Genomic DNA, 12,438 nt, shown 5'->3' with positions numbered 1-12,438 from the left:
CCCAGTTCATTCTTCCACTGACATAAATTTTTGTTGGTTAATTTTATGATTACACTACAATAAAATCCTTATATAAACTACTTTTCAAAATAACTTTTTCTCTTGAAAACCCACAATGAGGTGTTTCAGAAGGATGTTTGTTGCTTTACACATAAAGTCCAGTACAATCTCTTTCTCACATCCAAGTGTACGACTATTCACAATCACACTTTTACATATTAATTCAGACCACACACACAAACGTGTGTGTGGTCTGAATTAATATGATTCAGGCCACAACACACGTCTTCATTTTTCTTCTTTGTTAAAATAATTGAAGTGAAATATATCATTTTAATTCCACTTCATGATTCAGCACTAATTTCCGTTCATCACATTGAATCCCATTGAAATACATTTATTGTTGTATCAAAATGTGGGAATGCTTAAGTGGTAGAAGTTCAAGCACATAAAACATACCTTCAGAAATAAAAGGAGCGTGAAATTAAAAGAACAATGCCATGCTAGCTTTCAGGGAAAAAAAGAAAAAAAACATTTAAACAAATGAATTAACAGTTGGGTGAAAACAGACACGGTACAGTATCTAGTACTCAATAAAACATTTGTTTTTGCTTTGGTGGCGGAAAAATGTCAATTCATTCATTTGTTCATAAAATAATAAATAGGACAGTATATACCTATCCACTAGAAAAACAGGGCAGAAATGCAGGAACAAAAAAAGGAACTGGGATCCAGTAGAACTTCTGACCCAACTTTGTTGCACTTTACTTTCTTCCCTTTGTGCCATAAGCAGCCTGGTATTTAATACCAAACTTAAATCTTCGACTTGAGGGAACATGTATTAAAACGATCTCTAAATGCTCTTTCTGTTCGCTGAATGTCAAACATGGACTTTAGGAAGACGCACTCAAAGGAATCTACTACGTTTTAAGAACTCCAGGATTTTCAGACCCCGTTGAGAAGAAAAAGGGGCAATAAGTCCCAAACTACTCTCTCATCAATTTCAATGCCAACCTATTACAGACAACCCGATTTTCTAACTTCCACTAAATCAGAAGTCATTAGACAGCGTGCGGTCCAGCCCAGAGGTGCTGTGGTGGAGGTGGTGGTGGTGCATGCGGTGCTGGCTGGTGGTGGGGCCGACGTCCATCATCAAGTCGTCCTCCTCGTCCTCCGCCCTGTACGCCTCCGCCCCGTCCTGCGAGTAGCTGTGCTTCATCACCAGGATGCTCCTCCGACCCGCCGGCGTGTTGTGGTGAGAGAGGTGCGGAGACATCTGCTTCGCCAGCCTCGGCGACATAGGGGCCACGGCGGCCCCTCCGTCTGGCGCGATGGTGGCGTCCCTCAGGCTGAGGTTGCTGCGGCTGCCGTGGATGCTGCCGTGGATGCTTCCCTGGTGCGAGCCACAGTGGTGGTCGCGGATGCACTTGCTCTCCGTGCGCCTGAGTTTGTGGAACTTGTCGAAGTCGTCTGCCAGGGCGGCGTCGGCGAGGTCGCCGGAAGGGGCGCGGCGCAGGGTGCAGAGCTCGTAGTGGGGCGGCTCAAAACCCGGGTGGAGTAGGGCCGGGTCAAAGTCATCTCTTAGGGTGCAAGAGGAAAATAACAACAAAACATTTAGGATTGGTGCAGTCCGGGTCGGATTTGGAAGAAGGTGGGCTCCTGGGGTTTCTTTTACATATTTGTATTACAGTAGATTGATAGTCGGATTGGTAGGTACGACTTGATAAATGATGCCTGGAAGATGAATCCGTGTTGTTCTTAAAAAAAGTTGTACCACAACTAAGTAATTTTGAAACGCTAATATAGTTTGAATAAATAAATTAATCAATATTAAAACACCCCGTCTGATTTAGGCCTGTGAGCTTAATAGAAACTACAAAGTTGAAGTTGCAAAACATGTGTTCATTAAAAAAATTAAAAAAATGTGGAAAAAAAAAAATGTTTGGAGATGAACTTCAGATTTTTATTTTTGTAAAAACCACTGTAACTGAGTAAATGTAAATATTAGTTTGCAAATATTAGTTTGTAACTTCCACATTGCACCAAACTATTAGTGGTAAACATGTTGGTAACAAATCACACTGCACAGGGTTTTCATCCCTCACCTGCGGATGACGTATTTCTTGCGAGGTTGCTTGATTTGAATGATGACGGAAATGATGAGCAGGACGACGACCAGGCCGCACGTGATTCCGATGATTGTGAGGTTGGTGTTGTCCAGCGTGTCCAGGATGCTGGCCTTTCTCTTCTCTGTAAGTGGACAACAACCACGGCTCAGAAGACGGAAATAAAAATAAAAAATAAAAAAAAGAAGAAAAGAAAAGAAAGATGTTGCAAGTGTAAACCGTCAAGCGTACCCTTGCAGCGATTCTCGTCCCACGGGTAAACGCAGTTCTGCACGCCGTTGCAGACGAGGGTGTTGTTGATGCACATGTTGCTGTGGCAGAAGAAGGTGTCTCCTTCACACGGAGCTAAGACGAAAGACGAGTGACATGCAAAGGTCAAAGTTTAAGGTAAACTATTTAAGTAGACTATTTCAGGGATTCACTCTGTTATTTCTCACCATTACAGATCTTTAAAAAATAAAACAAAAAAAAAACATCACTGCGTACAAACATGCTCATATGAAAGCCAGTGGAGCTCGCTTTTTTGAGAACTTTGAACTGATCGTTTATTATTTGTTATTTACATGACAAATTTGAAGTGTCAAACTTGGGCGGTGAACTGTGGACACAGATTAATTCATTTTTACTGCGTTTAGAGCAGGTTCTTATGAAAGGATGGGCATATGCACTGCAAAACATTTGAGCCACATTTAGTTGTGTCTGCTGTCCTCTGCTCTTTAAGTCAAATAAAACTTGTGAGCTTTAGATTTCTGACCTAAATGTGTGAGTTTGCGAAAGATAAACTTACAGCGGTACGTTGTGTTAGCTTTTTGTTAATTTTGTGAAACCTCCAAGAGTTGAATAAACGAGGGTTCTTTGGTTAATGCTTAAAAAAAAAACTGAAAGAAGAAAAAGACAGGAGTAGGCACTATTTCCCAGTGTGCTCAGCGACATGTTTTTCTATCCTGTGTGGCACCGTGAGTGAAGTGCGTCACACTGATCTGTCTTAGTGTGCAAATTTTCACGCAACTGTCAGTTTGCAAAGCTTGATGATAATGTTATGTTCACAATAAATGTGTTAGAGCAGAATTCGCTGTGGTTTTTAATAAAATTCATTATGAGATCAGAAATTTTGTTCATGCAATGTAAAACAAGAGTTTTAATTATTCTAAAGTTAAACAAATAATTTTAACTTGATATTGTGAATGAAAATAACACAGAAATGTTTGCGCTTTAACCAGATGAGGACAGTTTTTTCTTGCTTATAGTAAAATAATGGCATGGTTAAAACTCACAATTCAAGATTAATGAACTTAAAAAAAAACAACAATGTTTAGACAACTTGTCTCTTGTTGTTAAATCAACTTCATAAACTTTAATTTCTGAGTGAAACCCAAACCAATTTTCTTGTCCACCTGTTGCATTTTCAAGGAAGCAGGTGGACATTTATTTCAAGTTAAGACACCTTCAAATGTTTTGCAGTGTACAACACTGTCAAAAAAGTAAACAAGAAAGAAGGCCTCGTATAATCCCTGTGATTGGTTGAACGGGACTTTTGGCATCATACTAGCATAAGAAAACTGATAGACTAAATTGCTATTTTGTTTTCTTGAACGTGATTCAAAAAGAGTGCCCTACTGACTAGTGGGAACAATTCATTGACTTCAAGAAACATACATGGTGTCAAAGAACACATGCCTGTTATTTTTTTATTCATCAAAGAAGCAAATTGAAAGGAGAAATGTAGCTGTGCCACACGCAAATGCATTTTTTCCTCATGCACGTATTGACTTTCGCTCACGTTCGTGGAAAGTGGTAAAGAGGATCTTGAATCTGCTCTTCCTGCTGCCTTCGTCTGCCCAGAGCCTCACCACGCCCACAGAGGTCGCCAGCATGACGTCGTTGGCCACCGTGGAGCAAAACTTGTTCTTCAGGTGTTCCACTCCGCTGCTCCCGTCGTAGATGGCGACGAAGTTGCGCTTGCACTCGTTCGAGTTGTGCATTTCGTACTCTAAGAAACGCATGTAGATCTGCGGGGCCGGGGGGATTGGGCGAAAGGAAAACCAACAAGCTGAAATTCTCCAAAACACACACACACACACACGCACAACAAAAGCCCAACACACAGATTGAACTCCGAGGAAAGGAATCCAACTTGGGGGGAAACATGCACGCCTACTAATTGCACGTGTGGTCGATGGGAAACCAACATATCTGTAACTGCCAATCCGCCGATATTCTTTTGCTTATGTTTGATTTCTTTAAGGCAAAAACTATATTTTTTGGTGGCCCGGTATTCAGCTGAAGGTTAAAAACGCAGCGCGCTTCTAAGACAGTGGCATAGAACAATCTTTTGAGCTGCAATTATTGCACGTTAGACATCAGAGTCCGCCTACAGTAAAAATGTTGCAGACCTGTTTATGCCCTCATAAAGACAAATATAATCAATCAGTTTCAAAAGGCACTTGCTATATTTATTTGTAACCAATATAGATTATTACATGGTATAATAACACCCATTTGGTAACACTTTATTTGAGGGGGTGTGCATAAGACTGACGTGACACTGTCGTAAACACGAAGGAGTCTTCATAAATGTTTGCAACTGTTGTCATGAAGTGTCATTCGGTAAATAACGACACTATCAATGCAAAGTTCTATTAAAATTTCCATTAAACCTCCATTAAAAGTGTCAACTTTGCATTAAAAGTGTCATTATTCACCGAATGACACTTCCTGACAACAGTCATAAACATTCATGAAGACTCCTTCACGTTCACGACGGATGTTATGTCAGTCTTATGCACACACCTTCATATAAAGTGTTACCAAACATCTTTTTTTTTGTTTACTATTATTATTTTTTACAATGAATGAACATACTCTGGCTCTTGGTGGAGCTTTGATGTACCACCTGCAGTCCACTGCTTCAGTCAGCTGCGCCTTTCCCTCTTTGCCTATCTGTGTGGATTCCACGAAGCCCTCTGGACCACTCAGCTCAAAATCACAAGCTGTGTGGGGGGGAAAAAAAAAGAAATTTGTAGTACAAAGCAAAAATAAGACCCTTTTGTCCATCTAGCAATAACATCTTTGTTTACTGATCTGAAAGCTCTCAGTATGTTGGGATTTAAGCCTTCATAAACCAACGTAGAGCTATTATAGATCCATTATAGTGTTTTAATGTTGGTGCATGTGGAATAGTCTGCTCCGAACCAGAAATTTTAAAAAAGAAAAGAAAAACAAGAGGTGAGCAGAGAACCACATAAACACTACATGGCAAATTTATCTGAAGCTTTTAAACATGGACAAACTACACAAAACTGTTTTGACCCACTTGACAAAAACAAAGAAAGAAATAAAAAAAGAAAAATTCTCCAATCCCAAAGAAGAATGACCGAACAAAAAGCAAATCAACAAGTTTCAGAATATGTTAGATTATCTTTATCTTGCTTTAATCCAGTTTGATCTCCTGAGCTCGGAAAGCTTCTAACAGATTTTCTCATCAAGCTAAAAAATAAAAAATAAAAATGCATGAAATTTCTCAACATGAGCACTTTATCCCAAGTCCCACTAATCCGTTAAATCATACAAACTGATTGATGCCATGGTCAAATAACACAAAGTTTGCTGTGTAGTCAAAATTTAAAGGACAATGATGCTGCGCGTCAAAAGGTGGGTTTGTTCTCAAAAGCCACATGTCACTGCTCATCTGACAAGGCGCTTGAAAAGTAAGATAAGCGGTTGAATAGCAAATAGCAGTAGCAAAAGAAAAAAAATCTAATCAACCCAGATCTTTTATCTCCTATGAAGCTGAGTGATAAAAATACTACAGAGTCAGAAAGTTGGATTTTGTTCGTCTCCGCTTGGAGGGTAAAATGTGGCCAGTAAAATGAATACTCACCTGGTAGAGCCGGTAATTCTCCAATTTCATCGAACTCCGGATCTGAAATTGAGAGCAAAAATTGTGGGGGGAAAAAAATTCTACACATATGAAGAATCCAGATATTCTTTAAAACCTTACTGTTACAGCCTTATACGAGACACAGGATACTTCTGGATTTATGTCTTTCTATATTTAATTTAGTTATTGTCCTTTTTATTTTTCATTTCATTCTCTTGTGTGAAGAACATCTGGCTTTTATGCAAGCGATGCACTACCCGTGACAGTGTGGGACGTTGGGGTGCCTGGGAGCCGTTTGTGGCTCTTGAAATGGTTTTGCTCGGCCCCTCACCACAAGTCAAGAGTGGTAAAAAAAATTTGGTCGACAAAATAGAAAACAACCACAAAAAAAAAATTTCAGTTCAGTTTATCCAGCTATGTATATTTTATATATTTCATTTCTCTTCAAGTTATACACTGCTCTGTACATTGTAACCACAATAACAGATTTCATTGTGCAGCCAACTTAAAAAATGTATATGATCTGTTGTTTAGTGGTATGTAAAGCAGTAAAATGAGATTGAAACAAAATCACTGACCAAAGATTAAAAATGGAAAAAAAAAAGAAGTAAAACCAGTAATACTCCAGGCATATTGAAAGGCATATGAAACGCACAGCTGGCCAGAGCTTTAACACTGACGTTGCGGTCCAATTCTGCTGGCCTTGTTTAAACACTCAAAAACCCTGATGCTCTTCCTAAAAAAAAAGAAAAAAAAAGAAGAAAGAAAATCACACAAAGGGAATACATATTGCGTCCTGAACCCTTTGTGCTGACGTGTATTAAAAATTTCAACAGACCAGCTTAGTTGAGGACAGATTAGGCTCCAGTGGTTTCTACCAACCTAGTGATAAAAATCATTGGTGGCTTGTCTCATGAAATGCTTTATTTGAAAAAATAAAATAAAATAAAAGAAAGAAAGAAAAAACATCTCATGTTGATTTAAGAGACTGTGTGCTGTAACAGAATTGTTAAGAAAAAGGAGAATGATTTTTCACATCTATAATTTTTTTTTGCCACCTAAAAGTTTAAAAAGTAAGAAGGTAACATGGTGAACTGAGGGGTTTAAAACAACCAAGACTCTCATTAATCCTCTCTATTTCTTAACCTTCCTGCTCCAGGCCAGGCCAGATTACTCACATGTATTCCTGCAAGTCTATGTGCGTGTCTGTGTGTGTATGTGTGCGTGTGTGCGCGTGTGTGTGTGCATCTCTGTGAGACACAACAATTTATCCTCAGAGGCTTTATGCCAAAATGAAGAGCAAAACTGTAAGGCTGAAATAAAAAGATGCTTGACGGTTAGCAGAATTCGTCCTTATGTGGAACACAGAGCGAGTAGGTTTACAAAAATAAAAATAAAGAAGGAGAATGCAAGATTAGATTGTTTTTTAAGTATAAATGAGAATGCAAAATGTTAAAACAAGGAAGTAATATTTAAAAAGACATAATTTTTCGACCTTCCTGATTTTTAAAGCTTTTGTTCTGAGTCTGGAAAATCCTAGTTCAAGTTTGATCAGCTCTGGAATTTGAAATAAGGAGCAGTGGGTCTGCTCAACGTAGTAGTTGGAAAGATGGAAATACTAACCCACAAACACAAACACACACTGATTTAGTAATGCAGTTAGGATAGAATATTGAGACACCCTATTTTTCAAAGTGTCTCACATGACACATGAAAACACATCAGATTAAAGAAAAAACTGTGGTGATGGTACCATGGTAACGCTTATCAATCATTTGTAAGGGCTTAGCTTTTACCACAATTTCTACCACATCTTCATCATAACCATGACACATTATCCACAAACATTTCACACTGCTTGCACTCTTCACAGAAATACTTTAAAGAATACTGTCATTGCGTCAGTTGGCAAATAAACAACTTAAACACTTTCTTTCATTTTGGTTGACAAACTCTGTTATCAAGCACGCAGGCCTGTGGCCAAATTCTCTCCTGCCTCATGAGATGACCGGAATTAGGGATGAGATTAACTTTTGACTTGAACAATTAATTACATGTGATGTAGATGCACAAAAACCAGTCTTTCCTTCTTCCTCCCCCCAAAAGCCAAAAAACAAAACAAAACAAATGTTCTCTCAAAGGAACAAATCATGTTATGGGTTTCCTAACACATTTCTTAATTATTAAAATATATAAGAGTCAACAAAATGATAGTGATCTTATAAAAATATATATATTCAACTCTTCTCCGGGACACATATAACCAAATTCTTCAGGACTGACTGAGGAAACTCTAGCTGTGGTAATCCCTTGAAGGAACAAAAACAATAGCAGAGACATTTTAATGCTTAAAAACAGTCTAAAAAAAAAAAAAGATAGTCTGGTGGATGGACAGAGGGACGCGGATTAATCTCTGCCCCTTGTCGGTGTAGGTGGCCCATAAACTCCGTGGTTAATAAAGCCTCTGCCTCGGACACCCTTAAGCTGCTACCGCGGCTCAACGCTGACAAGCCGCATTCCCTGAAGACAAGCTTTCATTAACTTGTGTGTGTGTGTGTGTGTGTGTGTGTGTGTGTGTGTGTGTACATGGCAGACGGACAGAACAAGAGTCTCTGTGTGTATGTGTGTATGCGTGTGCTGCCCTGCTCTTGTCAGCTGCAGCTGCTGTGCCTGCACAACAAAACTGAGAGTACAACATCCTACGGGCAGGGCCGTTTTTATTCTTATCGATTACGATTTCCACAGCTAAAATAACCTCAAAGACTCAAAATAATGTTCTAAAGGTGTGTATTTTTTAAGTGATTGTGCATTATCTAGTTGAGGAAAGGAAAATGGCAGATGGGTGCAGACAAATTCGAAGGAGGCTTTAATCGAACTGCAGTTCATCTGCCTACAAAGTCCAGTTGGTTTGGGGTTGGTGCAGTTCTGGAGCAGTTCGAATGCTATATGCAAATAGAGCAAGGCATTCTGGGTCATTTCAATCTGAACAAATGTACCTGGCTAACACTAGCGGGGGAAAAATAGCTCATAGTCTTTTGTCAAAGACAAAAGAGAAATTCTACAACTGCTTAAATCTGATGCCGCTCTCTATATTTTAATTTTCTTAAGTTATGTCTCCTTCAGAGGTTTTCATGTCGTTTTCTCCAGTAGTTCTTGATGCAGCGCCACCACAGGCGAGGAGGTAAGCAGTTTTTTTTCCAAAGGTTTTGGTTGGTTGGTTGGTTGGTTGGTTGGTTGGTTTGACACTTGAATCACACCAGCTGAAAATTTAATAAAATGTCGCAAATTTGGTTCCTAATCAAACCGAGTCTACCGGACTATAAGGTGTGAAAACACCCTAAATCTCCTGTTCGCAACTGGAAACTGAGAAGCTTTAAAATTGATGTTAATGCTCTCCAGCTTGTCTGACTGGAGAGGAACTACTGCAAATCTGGTAGACATAACCCAAAAGACTTAAAGTAGCATTTTCAGTATAAGTGGTTCTACATTGCAACACTCTGGGATCTGAATACAAATGCACAACACAATCAATTCCTCCCATTTCCCAGTAATGTGTTCCTTCGAGTTGGTCGATGCGACAAAACACAATATAATACGATTAAGATTGGGGCTATAAGGTCACTATACTCCAACAATGAGTTCGATTGTGCCCAAACCTACAGACCGGTCGATCCTAAATGTAGACTTTGTCACAGCTCAACACTACGACGTAACAAGCTCACGTTGCGAGCGTCCGACCTCAAAACATCTCCAGCTCTTGCTCACCTTGGGTGAAGTTATAGCGGGCTGAAAACCCGATGGCTTCCAGTTCGCCGTCGGCCACGAACTTGATGTAAAGGTACCGCCCGCTAGAGCGGACGAAGGCAGGACTTTCCTGGCCGCAGTAGCGGCCAATGATGGGAGAGAACCCGAAGGGCCCGTCGCGGATTTCGATGTGGTCAAACCGGCACTCCCAGGACGGTTCGATGGAGTATTTCTCGTCGAAGAACAGGTCGATGCACTGTCGAGGCGAGGCTGCAGCAGAAGGGACCGTTTAAGAAGTGGGAGGGAAGATCTGCAGCAAGATGGGACGGTGGTTGTGTCTCACCTTCTATGATGTAGATGCATTCCCTCTCCGGTGGGTATTTCTCAGGGTAGTTTGGAGAGGTGAAGCACCCTCCACTGGTCTCCTTCACCCATGTTCCACACTGTCCAGCAGGGGTCACACCTGAGTTGTTTTTCACTAACAAAAAACAAAATTGTTTTTTTTTTTTATCGAATTGGGTTTTGTCGATTTTCCACATATGTGTTTACTTTTATTTTAGTTTTGATATGTTTAAAAATTCTAATTTACAGCAAAAAAAGACAGATTGCTACAAAAAAGTAGGAGTGGCTACTGTGAGATTCTCATGGATTTCCTCGAGAGTACATGTCTATGGGCTTTTTTTTTTTTAAAGGCATTTATTCAAATTTATTCAAAGCAAAAAAATGTAAAACATAATATAAGTGATTATTCCTACAATGTAGTAAAACTTAACTTCAATCAGGAAGCTCTTCAGAGTCGTTGCAAGACTGACTGCTATCGGAGATTCATGCCGCCCACATCAATCATCACATTTCACAATGACTTTTTCAACATATACTTGGATGATGCGATAACATTTAATTTCCCTTTAGGATGAAGTATTTTTCATTTTGAACTGAACAGGATTAAACCTCTTTTAAACCTTTTTAAACCCCTTTATTCTCTCTGATTTACAACACGAGCCTACACTGGGGGGTATTTCATTAAATTATCTGAATTTTAAAAAAAGTAGAAAAACATTCTTTTTCAAAGAAGTGCTTCTCACATAAGCACTAAACGAGAAATCATTTGTTTGAATGAGGTCAAAGGCATCAAACAAACGTATTACATCAAACTGTAATAACTTGTGCTAAGTTATACCTTGGGCTTTTTTCGTGTTTGCTGTTGAACCGCACAGCTCAGGTGGAACGAGGCTCGCTGCTACAGCTGGGGAGCCAGAAGAGAGAGAGAGAGAAAGAAAGGGAAATAAGAGAAGCAGTGGGGGAAACAGGAAGTGAGCGAGACAGTGCAGCAGTTGATGAGTCTACGCAGATGGTTTGCGCTTGATTTTTATTTTTTTTTTCTGCCAGAGGTTATATGTTCTCATTCAGCGAACTCACCGATGGGCAGCAGAAGTTTGTGCGCCATGACAGATCCCCGAAGATGCGCAGATCTGTCTCACATGGCTCCATGAAAATGCTGCGCGGTGCGGGAGCGTCGCGTCTCATCGGTCTCTGCGCGGTGCAACATACCGTTGCGCCTTTCAGCTTACCGTGCATAATATGCGCCAAAGCAGCAGACACTTGTCCATCCATCCATCCACCCACCCCTCCCTTTTTCTCCCGGCAGCTTTAAGGATTAACTTCTCTGACACAAACCTTCACTTTTCACCCTCCTTCTTCTGTACCACCACCTCTACAGGCCGTTTTACTGCGCTTCAAACATATATACATGTATTTAAAAAAAAAAAAAAAAAAAGGATTTATAGCATATCCGCGTTTTGTTGCAAATTTCGTCATGTTATGAATTTTGCAGTTGTTTACTTTATTCATTTGTTTCACGTTAGAAAATACAATTCTTACATCGCATTGACATCTAGCAATCGAATCGGACATTAGAACCCACATTTATATTTTCATACCGAATTATAAAGAAGTATTTCCAGAAAATTGTATTCATATTAAATAAGACAAATACAACATTTTATTTATTTATTTATTTATTTATTATTTAAAAGTTCTGGTCGTTGGTTTGACGGTTGGGTGGATGGTTGAAGTATAGCTATAGGGGACTGAATACTTTTTGATGAAAAATCAATAAAACATTTTTTAATGGAAATTTCACATATATATGATGTGTGCTTTGGGATATTTGTAGAATAACTGAGTTCAGATTTGACAGTTCTATGTTGTGTTTTCACTGTTGTCTCATTGTAATGTGGCCCCCACAGCCTAAGCATTCAAAATGTGATTTTTTTTGTTGCGTTTATACAATTAAAATAAATGATTCGCAAATCATACACTGTTCTTTCAATATATATATATATATATATATATATATATATATATATATATATATATATATATATATATATATATATATATATATATATAATGAGTTTGAGCTTTAACCTTATAAAATATAGATTTTCAATTTCAATGCAGACCCTTTTAAAAAACACTGACTTGGCACCAAATCATAAGTTGCCAAATTGAAGTTTAGCAACTTGATCCAGCACCACGTGGTGGCGCTGGTTTCCACTGAAATAAGCAGCAGGAAGCATGCAGCGACTGTGCCGTTAGGTCAGAAAGCCTTAACAAGTCATTTGAAACCCGTTTTGAGGTTTGCTGTTGTCATTTTAATGGTCAGTCAGAAGCTTGACAAGTAAG

General features: G+C 39.2%; 1 protein-coding gene across 1 annotated transcript; it reads right to left on the bottom strand.

Moving 5' to 3' along the window:
• Window positions 1–116: 116 nt before the first annotated feature.
• Window positions 117–11,493, bottom strand: LOC103478925 (neuropilin and tolloid-like protein 1). Its single transcript, XM_008433052.3, has 10 exons — window positions 11,170–11,493; window positions 10,931–10,996; window positions 10,094–10,228; window positions 9,772–10,020; window positions 6,007–6,048; window positions 4,989–5,116; window positions 3,907–4,135; window positions 2,358–2,471; window positions 2,106–2,250; window positions 117–1,580 (listed from the first exon to the last, which is right to left on the bottom strand). The coding sequence occupies exons 1-10, from the start codon at window positions 11,195–11,197 to the stop codon at window positions 1,052–1,054; spliced, it is 1,665 nt and encodes a 554-aa protein (XP_008431274.1). The 5' UTR covers window positions 11,198–11,493; the 3' UTR covers window positions 117–1,051.
• Window positions 11,494–12,438: the final 945 nt, after the last annotated feature.

Source organism: Poecilia reticulata, chromosome 17 (genome assembly GCF_904066995.2).
Source record: "Poecilia reticulata chromosome 17, P_reticulata-male-v2, whole genome shotgun sequence".
NCBI lineage: Eukaryota > Metazoa > Chordata > Actinopteri > Cyprinodontiformes > Poeciliidae > Poecilia > Poecilia reticulata.
The sequence above is the reverse complement of the archived record's forward strand: the minus strand, read 5'-3'. Positions and strand labels throughout refer to the sequence as shown.

Bases quoted from the DNA above. Each gene is read 5' to 3' on its own strand.
- LOC103478925 (XM_008433052.3), bottom strand. From the start codon at position 11,197: ATGGCGCACAAACTTCTGCTGCCCATCG. The intron at 10,229-10,930 runs GTATAACTTAGC...GTTTTTTGTTAG, and splicing joins AAACACGAAAAAAGCCCAAG to TGAAAAACAACTCAGGTGTG. The intron at 6,049-9,771 runs GTGAGCAAGAGC...TCTCAATTTCAG, and splicing joins CCGCTATAACTTCACCCAAG to ATCCGGAGTTCGATGAAATT.